Source organism: Zonotrichia leucophrys, chromosome 6 (genome assembly GCF_028769735.1).
Source record: "Zonotrichia leucophrys gambelii isolate GWCS_2022_RI chromosome 6, RI_Zleu_2.0, whole genome shotgun sequence".
Taxonomy (NCBI): Eukaryota; Metazoa; Chordata; class Aves; order Passeriformes; family Passerellidae; genus Zonotrichia; species Zonotrichia leucophrys.
The window spans coordinates 12,470,468-12,490,172 of NC_088176.1; the positions used below are offsets into that span (position 1 = coordinate 12,470,468).

The 19,705-nt window shown below is 46.6% G+C and overlaps 1 protein-coding gene across 2 annotated transcripts in view; it reads right to left on the reverse strand.

Annotated features, from left to right (window-relative positions):
• Nucleotides 1–1,578: 1,578 nt before the first annotated feature.
• The window catches only part of CNNM2 (cyclin and CBS domain divalent metal cation transport mediator 2), a 115,486-nt gene continuing 97,359 nt past the window's right edge, over nt 1,579–19,705 (reverse strand). The window contains exons 5-8 of one of the 2 annotated variants that reach the window (XM_064717501.1): nt 18,081–18,174; nt 15,609–15,674; nt 11,796–11,980; nt 1,579–9,593 (exon numbers count right to left, since the gene is read on the reverse strand). In XM_064717501.1, coding sequence (XP_064573571.1) covers nt 9,384–9,593; nt 11,796–11,980; nt 15,609–15,674; nt 18,081–18,174 — 555 coding nt within the window. In that variant the 3' untranslated portion in view covers nt 1,579–9,383. The remainder of the gene's footprint in view (nt 9,594–11,795; nt 11,981–15,608; nt 15,675–18,080; nt 18,175–19,705) is intronic. The other variant, XM_064717502.1, reaches the window with a different exon arrangement.

Genomic DNA, 19,705 nt, shown 5'->3' on the forward strand with positions numbered 1-19,705 from the left:
GGCCTGGCAGCGCCTGTGTCTCCATTCACTCTGCAGAGCCTCAGGGAAAGCTCGTGCTGCTCTCTCTGCAACCTGTGCCCCAGCCCAGGGACAGACATCCTTTGCTATTCCCCACCAGCAGATTGTCTCCTGCAGGAAAAGCCTGGTGGAAGCAAGGAGAGCATGGGGGAACAGGCCTCAGCCCCTGTCCCAAGCTCTCACTGACCTGATTTCTGCTTTCTCCCACTTTCCTCACCACCTCACGGTCACCTCCCCTGCTCTGTGGAGCCAGAGGGGGCTCACAGGGGCTGCACAAACCAAACCGTACCAGAGACACAACCCAAGGCTCACTGCCCTTCACCACAGCCCTCAGACATTGTGTGTTGGGCACTGCCACTCCTGACCAGGTCCCAGCCATCAGAGCTGCTCCCAGCTCCTCCTCCTTTAGCCACCTCCTCGCTCAGCAGAGCAAGGCCCAGCTGCACTCTCAATCAGGATATGCCTGACCATGATGGAAGGTAAACATGTGCCAGTCCCTGAGCAGCAGCCATTCCACCCTCCGGCCTGAAGCCCCAGCACGGCAAACGTGGATAAAGAAACTGTAACTGCAGAGCCACCGCTCCACCCTGGCCCTGCACAAGGGAGCTTTCCCTCCAGGAGACCAGCCCTGTGGGCCACTGGCCGCACAGCCTGGCCATGGCAGGAGCTACTGCTGGAGCCCTGGGTACAGCTTTGGGCACTGCTCCTTGCCCTGCTGCCACAGCGGCCTGGGCCTAGCAGCCAAAACCCTACCCTGAAGGGACCTGGCCTCTTACACCCTCCCTTCCTGGGCTCTGTCTATCCTGCTCCTCCTTCCTGCTGCTCATTACCACCAGAGCCAGCCTGAAGTTGGCCTCTACATTAATTCTACTTCCATCATGCCTGTAGCATCCCACCACGCTCCACCAGCTGCCAGGGACAGGCACACACAGGGGAGCAGGAGTCCTCAAGGACCTGCCACTCTCTCTGTCCTGCTGATACATCATGGTGAGGGAGGTCCAGAGGGATGGGGCCATCCTGCAGCACAGAAGCAGGGACAGAGGCTGCACTGGGTGCAGCAAAAATCCCCACAAGTGTTGAGCAGCCTCTGCCCATTTTGCTGACCCAGGGTCTGGCAGTTCAAGAGCTGAGCATGACAAAAGCTGGGGGCAGGGAGAGCAGCTGGGTGGAACAGCTGTGAAGAGGAGAGGGGCTGAGGGATGGCAGAAGCACAATATGGGCACAGGGCAGGACTGTATGTGACACACAGGACAGGGCTGTTCCTCTGCCAGCGTGAGCTGAAGTGATGGTGAGCAAGGGCCTAAGCACAGGCTCGCTCTCCTGCTCAGAAACGTCTCTGTGGCTGCAGGCTCCACACAGCTCCACTGCCAAGCCCCAGCATAAGGGGAGCAGGCAGCAGCCCCCAAGTGCAGGGGATGAACCGACTCACTGCACCAAAGTTCTCCCGTCCCACGGAGCCGCTGCCATGCCCAGGCGCGTCCCTCACTGCAGAGCCCCGGTGACGGCCGCAGGCAGGAACGCGCTACGGACAGACAGACAGACGGCATCTGCGCCCAGAGACAAACACCACCTACGGAGAGCAGGTTGTAAATAAGGGGTTTTTATTACTGAAAGAAAAACTCCCTCACTCTTGAGGGAACTTCAGAAAGTCAGCTGCTTGCCATTGCCACCAGCTTCCCAGCCAGCCCCTGACCAGCAAAGCCACCAGCACAGCCCTCCCCAGCTCCAGGACTGAGCTAAGTCCTCTGGTCTTGAGGCCCAGACCCACCAAAGCGAAGAGCAACACCTGCCTCTAAAGGAACAAGATCCAGCCTCTCTGTGGCTCTTGGCAGCCGAAGTGGAGAGTAAAGACTGTTAAATGTGCCAGTAGGAGAGATCTGGGTACAGGATCACAGACATCAGCCCCACCACCCACATGCCAAAATCTGTCCCTTGGAAATGAGGGGAGAGCACAGAGGAGGGAAAAATGCATAAACTGGAATGTTCAACAGAAAAAAAAATCATCATTTATCTAAAAAGAATAGAAATAAACAAAATGCTTTAAAACAAAATCACAAAATATACACATAAATCTGGTACAAAATAAATAGGAAAGATTGGAAATCTACAACAAAATTGGAATAATTATAAAATTAATTTGTATGACAATCAGTATATGAAACGTATACACTTCATTCAGGATTTCAGTTGTGCTTATTCAGGTTTATGTACACACACGGAAATACTGTAGTCAGAACACTACAACTCTGGAAACCCGAAGTCATGTACAATATGATACAATTCGCAAAGACCACACACGATGGCAAATAAGACACAGGGAAGAGCTGGCTGGAGTGGGATCAGACAGCCATGAAAATTCACTGCAAAGGGAGAGCCACCATGCTCTGGAATGGGGGGACCAAGGCCAAGCCAGCAGCAGCCAGGGCAGGGCTCAGGGCAGCCAGGAAGGAGAAAGGTTTGGTGTGAGACCTCTGGCTGCTCATGGTTTTCAGGAACACATCTCAAGTATTTGGGGTTTCAGATTCACTGTGTTTGGCATCCAGGCACCTGCCCAGTGATTCAGGTGTCAAGGCTGGCTCTGCTGGAGAAAAAAAATGCCAAGAACTCTGAGGTCCCTCAGCAGGGCCTGACCCTGAACTACTGGTAAGCCACCCTTGTGCTCAGGAGAACGTGGATCAAATGGGACCACAGGACTGCTGCTGGGGTCCTGGGGGGATTCAACTCTCCAAATTCCATGTGATCTCTGAGGAAGGCAGAGTCCCTTGAGCAGCATCTCCTACCCTCAGTGTGAGAAATGAAGACAGAATGGCTGCAGCATGGCCCGTTCCTGACTGCTGCCCCTCCTTCTCGCCTTCCTGAACACTCAGTTAAAGCCCAGTGAGTGAAGCAGAGGAGCAGCAGTGCTGTGAACACAGCTGTCGCAGCAGCCACACTGCTGAATCCAAGCCAGCACAATGCAGAAGGACAGAGCACGTACCCTGGGTGGAAACCTGCCAGCCCTGCCCAGCCCAGCCCAGCCTGCTGGACCTGAGACTTTAAAGCAGGAATGACAATAGAGCTGATCCAGGCCCAGCCAGGCTGGCACTTCTGAGAGGAGGAGCTCATCAGGAACCCTCACTCTCCCACAGTGATCTTTGGGACATGCATTCCATATTGGCACTTCCACCTAAAGGCATCTGACACCAACTAGTTTTTCACTTGTATTTGGAAGCATTTGGTTCAACAGCAATGCCCAGAGGATAAAACACCACCTTCTATGATAAAGCTCTGTGATCAGCAAACAGTTGAGAAGGGATGCTAGACTGCTACACCAAGCACCGAATGCTGGGACAAGCCCTTCTTCCCCAACAAATCCTGCTACCAACCAACTGCCACACTGCTTTCTGGAGAAGACAACAAAGAAATCAAATCTTCTCCTGGAGCATTGGAGCCACCTGCAGCCTTTGCATGTTTCAGGCTCACAACAGCTGACACACCTCTAGCCTGGTTCCATGACAGGCCACTTGTACGGAGTCCAGCCAAACCTCTGCTTCTGGGGGAGGATCAAACACCAAGCACTTCCTTGGCCAGAAATTTGTATGAAGGAGCAAGAGCAGCCAGGGCACCAAGCACTGCAGGATCCTAGTGATCAGCCCTGCTCAGAGGAAAACAGAGCCCAAAGGCAAAACCTGAGAGGAGAATGATGTTTTTCAGCTGGAGACAGAAGACCAGCAGCTTTGAGTACCGTATTTCCAGCGTGAAGAACTGCTGATAAGTCTGACCTCAGGTAACAAGAAGAAAACATCACTTTGACTGAATTCAGTGCTACCAACCTACGAAACAACTCTATCTGCCACCTGTACTGTGCCACTGACTGGAGACAGCTTTCCAGCAATCCTTTCCCATCCCTGAAGCTCAGGAAAATATGCACACACCAGATGGAAAAGCTCAACTGCACCACCTTGGACCCACAGCAACAACATCTCATCTGGGTGCAGCCCCCAGACTGGCCGCAGAGGAACACAACCCAGCATGAAGCCAGGATCCAGGACAAGAGTAAGACACCAAGCAGGATTGTTGAGGGGGCTCTGCACAAAGCCATGGTTGTCCATGTCCCCTGCGCTGCTCACATGTGGGAGTGAGGCCAAAATCACCATAAACATCACACCAAGAGACCTGCAGCTGATGGACCAAATGCAGGGATGAGGGCAGCTGCCCAGCCCAGCCTGTGGTGCAGAGCCTGTCCCCTCTGCTGGCTAAGTCAGATGAAGGCTGCTCTCCCATCCATGCCATGGGAAGATGCCTGATTGTGTTGGTTAAACTCATCATTTCACTGCTGGGCCAAACCAACCCTCAGTATCCAGGGAACAGGTACTTCTTTGGGTCTATGTAGAGCCCCAGTGTAGAGCCAGGTGGTGGGACAGGCAGCACAGCTGGGGCTGTACCACACCACAGCCAGGGTTCTTGCCTTGGGACAGGGCACAGTGTGGGCACAGGGACCCCTCAATGCTGGGTGGGCACCTTTGGGATGAAGCCTCAAGTCAGCAACACAAGAGGTATTCTGCAGCATCCTTCCCCACCCCCAGCTCCAGTTTTCTATTGGTAATCCAGACACTGGATAACTTGACAACTGGTACACAGATACTAGATTTAAAACCACAGATGTGTGTATTAGACACTGTATAAAATATGGTACATCTTTCATGTGGGAATGATTTCTATAGAGAACATAATTCTGCACAAGGAAGATGCATGTTCCAAGGGGTCCTGGACAATGTGGCTGTGTTCTCCATCACGTAGGATACTTACACAGGATGCTCGTGAGGAGGAAAGGGCTGCTCTTTGCCATTGGCACCCCCACACCCCTTGGCTGAGCTCTGCAGAGATCACAGGAAGCACCACTGCTGCCCAAGCAGCCCCTCACACAAAACTACCTCTTTGGTTTTCTTTGAGCTGATTTGAACCAAAGCCTGACACCACCAGTGCCAAATCTCATCCTCATCCAAGCTGGGCCCTGAAAGCTGAGAAGCAGCAATGGGTGATGTGTGTGGGCCATCAGGGCAACTTGTCCTGCTACCCCTGAGCTTTCTCCAGGTCTGGGTACAAAGGGCCATATCCTGAGATTCCTGCTCTTGCCAGCTCCACCCACATAAAAAGGCACTTAAAGAAAAGAAGAAAAACAAACAAAAAAGCCTCCAGTGGTGAGGAAAAAGGAAGTGAGTCCAGGAGAAGAGAGGAGGAACGGAAAAGCAAGCACAATGTGAATGAGTGGCTAACCCTTCTGCCAACAGGCCCAAGAATTGCACATCTTCAGCAGCCAGCCCCAGCTGCCCCCGTATAGGTCTCAACCATTATCCCATTCCTGCTTGGTCTGGAGCAGGAGCTTACAGGGGCAAAAAAACTGTGAGAGGCAACTATACATGACACAGGTTTGGAGAAGAAGTAGTGAGCAGAGGGATCTGCCCTGTGGAGCTTCCTCTCCTGGTGCATCTGGATGGGGGAAGCACCTTTTCCTGCCACACCAGCCTTGGGGCCCCTGCCCACAGCCAGTCCAGACACCCTGCCAGCATTCCTCATCCCACTGTGGGATAACCCATCCAGAACTCCTCCAGGGCAGCAGTCTCCAGCTGCACTGGGACTTCAGGGAGTGGACAAGCTGGGAATAAAACAACAAGCACTTTGTAAACTCCAAAGGGTCTGAGCCTGCGGCACAGAGTGGCTGAGGCTGGTTTGCTCCCACTGAGCCCCTCTCCTCTCAGAACTAACGTGCTTCATATGATCTCCACATCACCAGAGTCAGTCTCATTTGGAGAAAGATTCTCACTGGAAAGCAAGAACATTCCTTCACTCTTTACAAAGATTTGGCAATACACAGAATTTAAAAAAATAAATCATAGTTACAACAGATTCAGGTTCATTTCGTTTAAAGGAAATTCAACCAACAGGAGTGTAAAAGATATAATTCACAGTTGTGCATTTAAGATATTAGTGTTGAAAACCTCACTTCAAAGAACTCTTGTGCAAAATTGTATTGACAGTAGAAACCATGGCTAGATGCCCTCCCAGCCTCCCCCGGCCTACAGGCCATCATCCACCCTGCTGCCTGCACCCAGAGGCACACGGGCGAGGGGAACAAAGGCAGCAGCAGGAGTTGACATAGGAAGATGCAGTATCCTTTCTACAAGTCAAAGCCTGGCCAAGGTCTGAGGTCAAGTCCAAGGATTCCCAAAGCCACCAGCCAGTGCCCAGTGCTGTGGTGACGGGCTGTGTGTCCCCGTGGCACTGCAGCACGGCATCCACATGCCCTGCAAGGCAGAGGGGGCAGATCTGCTTGGGCAGGGCACCCCTGCAAGGGCACGGAGTGATGCCGTGGCATCTCCCCTGCAGCCAGGAGAGCCAAGCCCTGGCATTGGCAAATGCCATCCCAATGCTCAGAGGAATCCTGAGCTGGGCACAGGGCTCCTCTGCTGGGATGGTTCCCACCAGGAGGGCTGGGAACTCCTTGCATTTGTTAAACAGTAAAACTCTAAATACCCTGAGAACAGGGAGATAGGATTTTTTCCCCTCTAGGGAGAGGACCATGCTTTGTTCTTCAAGCTAATTAGTAGTAGCAGCTCCTAACCCCTCTGGGCCAGGTATGTATTTTCCATATGAAACGCATCTATAATCAACTATTTTTATGGAAATTAAGTGAAATTACTTCACTTTTCATTATTTGATCTATACAAATGATGAAAAACAGTCATGCAAAAAATTGCCTGCAAATTTTGGAACAGTGCAGCATGGGCAGAAGCAGGAGGTATTCACTTTGGGATCACATGGCTTTGGTTGGAAAAATTTGCATTCTTTTTTTTTAACCTTTTTCTTTTTTTTTTTTTTTAAAAAAAAGGGAAACAGACATTGAAACAAATCCTTAACCTGCCATAAGAAGCAGAAGTCAGATCCAGTGAGCAACCTCATCCTGGAGAGAGCTGCCTTGACTTGAGCCTTCCCTCCTTTGGCAGGTTTGACAAAACGGATACTGCATCTCAAGTTCACCACCGTGTCAAACACTTCCAACAAACTTTTACATTCAGCAACACTAGATAAAAACTGGCGAGATGAGTCCCTCGCCGAGGACAAACGCTGTAACATCTGGACATTTTGCTCTGTGAGAAAGGTGCAATATTGGCAGCTCTCTGGGAAGACACAAGGCTTAGGCCAGCCCATGCTGCTGTCAAGCCGTGCGCTCTCAGCAGTGCTGGTGCACATCAGAGCAAGGTTGGGATGGAGGCTAAGGAAACACTTTGGGATGGGAAAAGTCAAAAAGCTACATGTGAGAGCAAGGCTTTGGAGGATCTGTTTCCTCCTCATTGGGTGCACAAGTTGGATACTGTGCAATTTCTATGCCCCTTGAAGAGACTTCATCCTCATGGGTGGCTCCCATCAGGATGGATAGCAACAATCAGGGCTGCTTGGAGAAGATGAAGAGAGAGGAGGAGGAGGGAGACAGGCAAACCCAATTGGCTCTGACACCACACACTCCAATTCCCAGGGGGAGATTCTGCAATGGAATATTGCACCTTTCCAGCCACCAGTCACACAGATGGACCACGGGAACTTGCAGCGAGTGCCTTCCACAGCCCACGAGCAGGAGAGATGGGGCAGGCCTGCAGGCACAGAGAGCTCTGGCAGTTGCATTTGGGGCTGGGGGCTTCTTTGGATGTCCCCAGAGAGATTATCCACGTGTACAGAAAGGGAAATGCTACATAGCCAGGGGCCATAGCAGGGTCTTGAAGCAGAGAAACCACAAAGCCTGATTTATCAATCCAGATACTGATGTTCACATTTTGTTCAAGACAGCATTGGAAGGGGAGAGGACTGGGGGAGACAACTTTCTTTTTTTATTCATTTGAGGACTTCGATTCCATCTGCAGAAATGGGTGATGCACAACTGCCATAGGGTGCCTCTTGCTAAGACCAAATCAGCATTCGGGTTTTTGGGGTGGACAAATTGGTTTCTGCTGCCCAAGGCAGGTGTTGCCCTGCACTGGTGGCAGGTGGGTGGGATGGGAGGCTCTCTGCTCTGCTTGGTAATCCCTACAATGGCTGTTAAAAGGGGCAAGAGAGAAGGAAATGCACTGAATCCACTCAAAGGAATGAATGTGGCTGGGAACAGCCTGGAAATGAACCTCTCTGAATCCCTGAAGTGCAATACACTCGCGTCTGGAAAGTTTTGTCAGCTCTTGGAGAGGAAAGGATGGTTCTGGCTCCTCAGCAGTGCCCATCCTTGCACTGGCAGAGGTTTACTGTCACCTGGAGCATGTACTTTGGCTGTAATTGTAGCAGCATCTTCTGTGTTAATATTAGAGATCACAGGGGGGACTGATGTTCTGATACTCAGCAAAGTCTGCACCATCTGCTCTGGCCAAGGGAAGGGTGCACACACCGCTACAGCCTGGGAGTGTTTAAAGACCTGGTGTCTCAGGGCTCACACATTACTTCACCGTGAAATTGGCAGGAACATCAATGAAAAACCACCCAGTTACTTCACTATGGAATAACACACCCGGCTTTCATTTCACGTGACTGCGGTTTTGCTAATTAATTCCTTCCCCCCAGTATCATCTTCAACATACACAAAGGTTTTGGAGGTTACAAAACTTTAAGTGTAACAATGCTTTTGCCTGTTTAACAAAGAAACCTTCTGAAATTTGAAACATTATTAAATACCAAAGTAACCACTCCTTCCCTGAAAATTAACTGCAAGAATGTAATAATCATCTCTTGGTCCTCCAGGTGGCTGAAACCGGAGGTTCCTTGAAGCTTGCTCCTTCTTAGGACACAAATAACATACAAGTACCAGTTACTAACTTTTTCAACAGGGTAACAAAAAGGACCACAGAGGAGTGAGAAGAGGCCTAAGGACATTGGAGCCAATTCACAAAAACCATGACAGAGCCCATTTAAGGTTCATGAGGGACAGAAACAATTTAAAACTCTGCAAAATACTTTTTAAAAACATGATCTCTCTTGAAAAAATAATGGAGGAGCTTTTAAACTTCCCCATATGTGTTTGAGGAGGAAAAACCCAACAAAGATCAAAAGTACAGATAAAAAATAAACATAATTCTACTTTGCAAGAAGAATTCTCATCGTTCTCAGGGGTGGCTCACCATTCCCAAATTACGTTTGGGTCTTTAGTCTCTCTTGCTCTTTGCTCCTTTCTTCCTGTTTCTTCCTCTTCTGCTCCCAGAACGGACGCAAAAGTCTTTGGTCTCAGAACACTGGATGCAGCAGTGTTGCAAGCACACACTAACGGTGTTCACACTCGGGGAGGAGGCAGGAAGGAGCGAGGGCTGGTCCTGCTGAGGAGATGGGATGGGTGGGTTGTGGGGAGTCAGCTCCTAGATGGCTCCTTCACTGTGCATACTGTGGTTGGGCTTGTTGTGAGTCACACAGTTCTGTTCGTTCAGCAGGTTTGCTGTCTCGTCTGGCAAACCATCGTGCAGCTCCGTAAGAGTCAGTTCGATTTTAGTGTTTTCACTGTCCGAGGACTGAGGAGTTTTGTCCATCCGGGATGCCATCAGGGCATTTTGGTACTGCTGTCTTGAGATCTGCTCCAAGAACAGGGAAAAAACAAAAGAAGTCAGCCACACTTCTATGCCTCCTGTGGAGCACACTGAGAAGATAAAAGTTTCCTCCCTTTCCAGATCACCACACTTCAATTCCTCTTTACCTGTTTCCATAAAACATCCCTGCACTTTGCAAGCCTAGAGCACCCCAGCTCAACACCCACAGCATGGTGACATTTCCAGGGAGGGTGGAAGAACAGTGCTGTGCAATCACCATGCTGTTCAAAGGCAGGGATTTATTCCTATGCAGAGATTTTTAAATCAGACCTCCATTTCCCTCCAACCATGCACACCTTTAGGACCAGAACCAGAGATCAATGAAGCCTTTCTCCCAGCTTCAGTGAGCTCCTGGTGAGGCTCTAAGTGTCCCTATAGAGCCAAGCCAGCTCTATAGTACAAGTACAGAATTACAAGCATTCCTGCTCTTGTCTAGGCCAGCAAACACAGCAGGAGCTACAGCCTTATACATAAGGACATTTGAGTCTAGGAAACACTGGGATGACCATAGAGATGAGTCCAAATTAGCAACCCATGAAGTTTTCCCACTGGTCTCTGCAAGAGCTGTCTGCACTCAGCAGAGCAGTGATGACAAGAGCTGGCCTAGAGCACAGAGTGACACTGCCCACGGTGCCCCAGGGACAGGGAAGCCCAGAGCCCCTGAACATCTGCATGTGATGGTGGAGGGCAGAATTCCTCCTGGAGCCACAAGCAACCAGCCCTGTGAACTCCTCCAGGCCAACCTTCTCAGCCAGGACAGGCAGCAGGATGCATGTGCACTGGCAGCTCCATGAGCCCACAGCAGTGGGTGATCTTGGCAGGCAGGAAGGTGGAAGAGATGAAATGACTTTTAGAAAACTGTAAATTTCAGTAGCAACACAAGAAAGGGACTGGAAATGGTCAGAATCAGATGGACCAGGTCACAATTCCAAAAGCAAAATCCAAACATGCATGAGCAGGTCACAACCCCAGTTTTGCAAGGTAGTAATTGAATGAATGACCATGTGGCACAGTGAAAACACTAATGTTGAGTACTCTGACCTATGTGTAAAGCAGAGTGATGCAAGAAGAAGTGTGCAAGTCTGTCTGCAGAGATACCAGGACAGTTAAACATTCATTAGCTGTTGAACACAGTGAGATTTGGAAGGACTTCACATAAACCAGCATAGGGTAAGCAGCTGCTCTGTACAGCAGATCAGCCATTGAAATCTGTAGTGAGAACCAACTGCTCAGTGATAAACATCTACTGATGTAATCCTTGAAGGATTGAACCATTGACCAGCACACTTGCATCTCAAAGTTTTGACAGCAAGACTTTACTCTCCTTTTAAAATTTGGCTATAGAATACTCAGTTTAACATTCTAGTATGTCTACCCTATTCCACATCCTTAACATTGAATTAACTAACAGAAGCTAAGCTCTTAAATCACTTGAGTTGCATAAAACAAACTGTGAACATCACTTAATTTAAGAAAAGGATCAATGTCAACTTCTGGCCATAGGACATCAGCTTCCCTGGACTCCCAGCTGGGCTGGAATTGCTGCCAGCATTAGCTGTTCCTCAGCTCAGCTAGATTTCCTCTCCCACAGGACTCGCACACATTTCAGCGTGGGATGCTCCATGCTGGGGGACAGAGCTGTATTTCATGCAGCAACTCACTGGTAGTATGAGACATGAGCCTAATACATGTGAAGTTAAGATAAAGAGAAATGTCCAAGACTTCTCCAAGCAGAAGAAGGATGGCAAGTCGGAAAGTAAGATCAAGAACCCCAAACTGAAACCAAAATCAGAAGTGAATAAAAACTGCAACCAACAGTAATGTCTCATCCTTTAGAAAAGGACAGTTTGATAATGAAGGGTCTCCATTTCAGATGGCTCCAAAAGCTTCACCAGGATAGGTCTGACTAAAAGCAGAGAGGTTATTTTTATAATATTTCCTCAAAGGACCTGAAATCTAGAAAATTATGTGACCGGACTACTTACAAGTCCAAATAAGAAGAACAGTGAAGACAAATCAGTGGACAGCAGATATTGGAAAAAAAGTAGTTTAAAGTAACTTTAAACAGCTGCTTTCATAATGCTATTTACTCACAGAAGAATTTAGAGGGAATTCCCTTCCCCAGGCTCTCCATCCTACCAGCCAAGCCCGACTTTCCAGCAGGGTCTTTCTAGCTTTTTTTCCTACCTTGACAAACTGAATGTCTGTGAGGGCTTTCACTGAGTAGTCTGGAACATACACTTGGAGGAAGGAGGCGTTCAGCTGGTTGTTGCTGCTCCCCAACGTCGGGGTCACGGCGTCGATGCGATCGCTCCGGTTCAAAGAGTCTGAGTGATTCAAGCCACAGGGCCGAGGTGGGGACTTGTTTTCAGCTAAGAAACAGGCAAGAGCAAGAGATTTCTTAAATCAAGTAGAAAACTTTTCAAGTCACCAGTTTCAAAGGGACATAATAAATTGTGATGTAGCATAAATAAACTGTGAATGCTTAATCCATTTATAAGTAGTTATGTGGCTAAAGAACCAAATTATCCTGAAAAATGGTATATTTTCAGTCCAGAGCTGGTAGTCAGCATCACTGAGTATGCCCTAAACAAACCTGTACTTGTTTATGCTGCAACAGACATGCCCTGAGAACAGAGTGCCTCAACTGATGAGCAGAAACTACCACAGAAAGGTAACTTCCCAAGGTTCCCTTACAGGAGCTCTTGATAGTCAGACCATGCTTAATATATATTTTTTCTTAATCATTGTTACATTCAACCACAGTCAGTCCCATCTGACCCTTATCCCCTTTTATTTCACCTGATACCTACATGTGCCTTGTTCCCTCAGCTAGAGCAGACATTTTCAGTAGGAGTAACAGAGTCCTCAGTGGACCAGAGTGCAGTGCACATGACAATTACTTCAACATTTCCTCTCAGTGCTTGAAGTGGCAAAACCTCAATGAAGGAAAGCAAACTCCAAGCCAGCCAATGACACAGACAAAATAGTCCACACTACAGAGAAGAATCTGTGTCCAGGAAAGGAGAACACTACAGACACCATTTTCCACCACTGGCCTTTAAATCCCACAGGGTTTCACTTGAAGACCTCGCAGCTGTCCCCTGTGAGTGTGACTGGACACAGTCTATCCAAAGCAAACGTGCTTTTGGGACACCACAGACATTCTGCATCCATGCCTTCCACCCACACAGTGACCCAGGAGATAGAAGGACAGAAATACATCCTAAGAGAGACTGCCTCCTGCTCCCTGGGCACACACAGAGTACATACTGATCAAAGAACTATCTTTGGGACCAGAGAATTTTTGAATTTGTGAATTTTTTTAGTTTGAATTTTTTAATTTAATGCACTTAAAACTCTTTCAGCCAGGCCAAACTCAAACTTGATGTAAACTATGCTACTCACCACATGATCCCCATTCTCAAACTGAAAGATCATTTTCATATAATCTTAAGATACAAAATCTCTTTGAGCAAATCAACAAAATACCCTTAACAAGCTTTTCAAATTCCTTTCTGAAGACTTACCTACATATAATTTTATTTCTTAAAAAAACCTAAAAACCTCCGTTAAATTTAACCCTACCTCTGCCACCTAATCACTAGAAATATAATACCTCCTTGTCCAAATGACACAGCCTGTTCGACGTCTCTGAATCCAGCCTTTCCTATACCTAACACTTTAGAATGCAGAATTGCCCTGATTCTTATTCCCACTTAAAATCCTTCTGATGTTGTCTTTCTTGGCCATTTTAAAAAGGGGAACAAAAAAAAATACAGGTTCTGACAGCTTGATAATTTCCCCACCATTTCTGCACCATGAATTAGTACAGGTCCCTATGGCAACACCAACTGCAGGCTTAGGGGAAGCACTCAGAGCCTTGCAAGGTTTTCCTTTGTGCCAGCTTGCAAGCCACAGCAGGCTGCAGCAACTGCTGCCAGGAGCCAAAACTCTACCTGCACAGAGGGCTTGATGCTGAAATTCCCACTGCAGAACAAGGAACTGTGAAGGCTGGATGAATTTGCTCTCCTTCCCACCTGTATACACAAAATATGGCTGTGTGTGACAAGAACAGCCTCACTGCTGCTTGGGATAAAGGCTTCCATCTGGAACAACTTGACACTAGTGTAACTTGCATCTGCCTTTTCTTTCCACCAGGGATATTATAGTACATTACTAATAAAAAACAAAGCATATAGAGCAACAGGGCAAAGCATTATAAGAAAAAAAAGGGAGAGGTGAGACAAAAGGACACAACAAAAAGGTATGATTTCAAAAAATGTGAGGAAAACAAAATGAATTCTGGATTGCATTCAGTTCAGGGGGAGAGATGATGAAGAGGAAAGGGTACAGAAAGAACAGATGACAAACACCAGGCAGATCCATGTTAGAGCTTCTCTACCCAGGCTTTCCCACACTCCTCACCTTTCTATACAGAAGAAAAAGAGCACAAGCCGCAAGATGGACATCAGTACAAGTGTATTGTGAATCTGTGTTTAAACAACAGGATTATTTTCATAAGCACCTCACAAAAGGTCTGAGTTTCATAAAAACTGGTACCACGTTGACCAGGCTTACACTATCAGTTCCTTATAAAGGAGATGCTTGCCACTATTATTTTCCCTTGTTTATTTTTTGTAATTTTTTTTTAATTTAACTGAGGGAAAAGCTATGAAAGTATGCTTGGCACTTACACTGGAAACAACCTGTGCAAAGTATATATATATTTGCAGAATGGAAAAGGAAAAATAAAAGTAAAAAAAGAAGACCTGGCAAAACAGAAGAACCAAGCAAAGAAAGATAATCAAAGTTGCCAAGCTTAAAGGAGAGACATCAGGTACTTCCATCAAAGAAAGATTAAATTTCTCCCCCTTCTTTGGTGTTTTGCAGCAGCAAAGTAACAGGGCATGAAAAAAATCCCCTGCAAGGCAACAACCTGTAGTTTGTTCAGAATGTGCATGAAGATAATTTAGGCACTAACAATGAAATACATTTTCTAAAGTTAAAGAAAGAGGGTGAAATGCAGGAAGCAGATGGTGAAAGTGTATAAAATGCATGATATGTATTAATGTTTGAGAGATGCTTCACTTAAATATGCATATCATAATCTTGTTTGCTTTTAGTTCTGGGGAAAGAGTCAAAAAAAAGGAAAAAACTTCAAAAGGAAGACATATGCTCACTGTGGCCCAAAATACTTTAGGATTCTGCTTTCCTACAGATTTTCTTGATGGGTTTCCATTTTCCCAACCATTCCATGCATGCAGTGTCTGCTAAGCTCAGTTCTTGATGTTTCCCAATTTACAATCTCTCAAACACATCCCAGGGCTCTTTTGGCCCAGTTTGTTCCCTTGCTGGTCTCTGCTCTCCAAAGGAATTTCTGTGCCAGTCAGCTTGGTGACACAGCAAGGAAATCACAACAGGAACCAGAAAGTCCTCCCACAACCTTCTTGTGCATTCCACTGCAAATCCATCCACTCAGCAGATCACTGTGCTGGTCCCTGGCATTGACCTCCCTGAGAGAAAGCTCAAAGCTTTCCAGGAATTGAAATGGCCAGACTGTATACAAACCATAGAATTTACCCATATGAGAATATAAAATACTTTCATTAAATAATTTTTCCTTTTATGGCAGTTTAGCAGCATACATTCTCCTCTGTCAAATGCATTTTGTTCAGAATTTTTTATCCCTCAGCTTGGGGGAGAATACATTCTTCTAAAAAAATCTCCCCTCCTAATTTTCCACCAGCGTCCATATGAGAAAAAAGAACAAGCACACATTACCAAGCACATTTTCTTAAAAGTGTTTTTAGTTCTTCCCATTTTGATGACTGACCAGTTCCCATAAACAAAAGTTCAGGATACCTACCTGTGAGGCACAACTCTGTGCTGGACTTCTCCCTAATGAGCAAAGGGATCAGACAAATACAGACTGCAGCTGACTTTTTATGGCATCAGGGCAGTCACAAGAATGGTGAAAATAGAAGCATGCAGATTTACCTGGAGAACCTGCTGCTAACAACTCTGTTCTGCTGACAACAAAGGTACGAGACAGGGACAAGGGAACTAGAAGAGGGAGAGAAAAAGGATGAGATCACGGCCAGAAAGGCGGCAGCTATCCACACTCGACAGGGGAAGGAGCCAGCTGACAAACTGACCAACTAAAACCACAAGTGCAAATCAACTGTGAAAAAGCAAAGGGTTAAAACAAAAGCAAAACCAAAAAATGCAATCAAATATAGAAATAAACCAAAAAACAAGACCAAGGAATTGGAGTCAAGTGAATAATTTTCACTTGCTATTTTAAATGACTATCCAGCACCAAACAGTCCATCAAGGTATGCTCATGTTTTGAAATAGTTCAAAAGAAGCCGTGGTGCCCACTCCAGCCTGGAAGGCAAGAATTAAAGCAAGCCAGAAAACATTCAGGGGAGCTCTTCCTTATGGGAGTCAAATAACAAAAATAAAACCAAAAGATAGTTCATAGTTCTTCAAGTTTCCAGTAAAATATAACATAAGAATGTGATTCTCCAAGTTCATCCCTGTTGGGATGGGTATTGTATTGCTCACCATTACTGCAAATCCCTCCCCAGCTGCAGTTAAAGAAAAAAAGCTTCACTCTTTTCTTAGTTTTGTGTTTGTTTATTTTCTATAGTTTTGTTTGTGGAGTTATTTTTGGTTTTTGTTGTTTGGTTTTAATGTTTTACTCCAATGTTAATGGCTTCATCTTCCAGGTGAGGAGAGCAAGCACGTGTAATTTATTTAGGACCTACAGAAGAGAAGGATCTTTCATTCCACAATAACTTGTACTTTCCCTGAATCTTCCTGTCTACACAGAGCAACAGGAACTTATTTTTATGAGCTGATCTCAACAGAAATCTCAGAATGCCACAAGACATTATGTAACAAATTCCCTGAACCTGGAGGAAAAGGCAACAAAATGAAGGATTTGCTACAGGTAAGGAAAAAAAAAAAGAACAAAGCCAACCAGTTGAAGGTAATTTCAAGATTGGCTGAAATTACTTTACAGTACTGCATATTCCTAAGTGCCACATGGTGGAATTAAAGATGGATTTCAGGGCACATCAAGAGGACACCATTTGACCTGATAGGACTTGGGGCAACTGGAATGGTTGTGGGGACAGTTAGGAACATAAAATAAAAACAAACCCAAAACCCATCAACACATGAAAACATTCAAACTGCACAACACTGGCAAAACAGAGATGCCACAGGTGATTTCCAAGTGTAAGCCTGGTAGAAGTGACCATGTCTGACCACCCAGGCTCCATGCCTGGCCCATACTGCAAAAGCTGAGGGTATGATGCAGTTGTACATGTCTCACAATTCCTCATGAACATGGCTGCTACTCCTGAGATAAAATCCAACCAGTGCTCTGCATGCTTTAAAAATCTCTCAAATCTCAAAAAGTATAAGCTACTGATTAAATTAAAGTATAAGTTACTAATTAAGGAATTAGCCTTGTCTGTAGAAGTGAGCTCACAGAGGTCCAGAGAGCTGCTGCTGGTTGTAGAGTCTAACAAGGTTATACTCATAACTCACAAAAGCATTTCCATTCCACCACAATTTGACAGTGTACATACACACAGGTACACACATGTAAAGGAGCACTGCTGAGTGTACAATTAAAACAAGCCGCCTCTCAAGTGGAATGTAAACCCTGCTGTGACAGGACACAATTTCAGCATGAGAAATATCTCTCCCTGGAGTGAACAAGTGGCTCAGTGTCTGCAGAAGGCCAACACCAGCTCCAGTGTCCCAGCTCACCCAGCAGGGCTGTTCATTTCCAGCTGAGGGCAAGACCTATGTGGTGACGCTGCTGGCAATAAAATACATCACCAAATGCTGAAATGTAGCTGAAATAATTGTGGATTATATGAGAATTCCCCAGCCTATGCCAGTGAGGTGGCTTGTGTGGCTACCACTTGTGTGCTGGTAGGTGGCTCACACTCACCCTCAGACACCACCTCTTATCCCTCACTGATTTCTCAGGTACATTTCCACACAAGCTGACAGGAGCAGTTGCTTTTCTGGCACTGCTCCATCCTTTCTCTCCAGACAGCTTTAGGCACGAGACTGGTGAAGAGAACCATCCCCAAGCTAACCGGGTGGTTGCTCCTCACACCACTAGATGTCCCTCTGCCACTAATTATTTATTCCCGTTAATTCACTCCCTGTTACCCTGCAACGAGCAAAACGACAAAGCTTTCCACCAGTACCAGCACATGCCTTGCTAAAGTCAACACTCACATCCTCTGGGAGCTGGCAAACCACTGCCAGCTGCTGGGTCCTGGAGTCAGTGCCGGTGTCACCACCAGCCAATCCCCCCAGGGACACTGAGAGGGGCTGTGCCGGCAAGGAGGTGCCAATCCCATCAGCCCCACAGACACAGCAGGGCAGCACTGTGCAGGAGCTCAGACTGTTCCAGAAGCAGAAAACAAGAGCACATACCTGGTGATGCTGTGAGGGCCATCACCCCATAGTAGGAAAAAGCACCAGCTTCAAACTTCATCCCCTCTTTCCCAGCCTCCACTTCCACTTTCCCCTGTTAAGGCAAAGGAGAGACAGCTGCAATTAAAAGGGACCATGCATCTCAAGGCACAAGATCAGATCTGAGCCCTGAAAGATAGTTTTGCCTGACACCCCTAAGCAGCGTCATGGTCCCTGCAGTTTGTAACAATGGACAGACCCTGAAGGGCAATGGGCCTTTGTGCCCTGAGCTACCCTGGTCTTTGATGCCCTGAGGCCAGCAGAAGTCACTGCAGAGGAGCAGGATCAGGATCACCACCCAGCTTTGGTTGGTACTATTGCTCTGATCCAAGTTGCCAGGCTGTTTTCCTTTACTGCAAAGTGAAAAAATACTCCCGCAGTAGCAAAACAAGCTTAAATGTAGCACAATCATCTGGGATCTTGAAGCACCTAGACATTTTGGGGCACAGCTCACATCCCCACAGAATTCCCTCTAAGACAAACACAGGAAGGGAGATGGGAGATAATGTATGAGGAGGCTGGCTGCTGACACTGATAAGATTCCCACAGAAATAAAGCCCTTATTGCTGAAGAAACAGCCTTGGGGCTACTTTGGTCTTGATTTCTAGCAGTTTTACAGATTCCAACACCTTTAAGATCCTGCTCTTTTGTAGAGTGTTGCCTACAAAGACCCTCAGTGCTTCCCAAGCTGTACAAAACTACACTACCATGCAAGTACACCTGTTCCTGATGTGGCTCAACCAAATGTATAACATTATGTCCTACACAGGGCTGCAGAACAGAACCCACCACATCAAACAGCTGTAAAACATCCCAATCACTCTGGTACACAAGTAGCCAAAAATAATTGTCTTTCACTGGGGCCTGTTTTTCATGTTCACCCATCCTTACTGCACTGAGACTCACAGCACACAGAAGAGATCTCATCCAGCTTTCAGGCTGAACTACACAAAATTTGGAATTTCTGGCAAACAACAATTATCTACAATGCTTTTCCTCTGGCTAAGCTGGGAAGGGGAGACAGACTGTGCATCCCAGGTGTACTAAGAAGACTGAACACCATCTGAACACAATTGGGTGACAATGAGGCCAAAAAGCAGAATTTATTTCTAAGTGTTTATTTCATTAAGCCCCACTTAAAATAAATAATCATGCCTTTAAATTCACAGTACTGGACAAGGGCAGAGAAAGGTGATAATGATCTCAACCTGCATGAGCCCCAATACCAAGTCAGTTTATCTAACTATCCCAGATGAGAAAAAGCACAAAATCTGCCTAGCGGGAAAAGAGGGCCCTCACAAATCCACTTTCCTGCTATCACAAGCAACAGCTTCATATAAATCCCTTTTAAAACCAATTTCACTCTATGAAACAAAAGTAGCTTATTTCTTCATTATAAGCCTTCCAAAAGGTACAGTTTTGTCACCCAGGCTAAGACTGGGTACACACAAGAAGAATATACATTTAACTGTTTACTGGCATGCATTTACTGTGAAGGCATTCTTGGTCCCTCAGTGTGAGAGAATAAGTCCAAGTCCATTTAAATAACAAAAGCAGAGTATTTGTCCCCTTTTGATCCTGGCAGA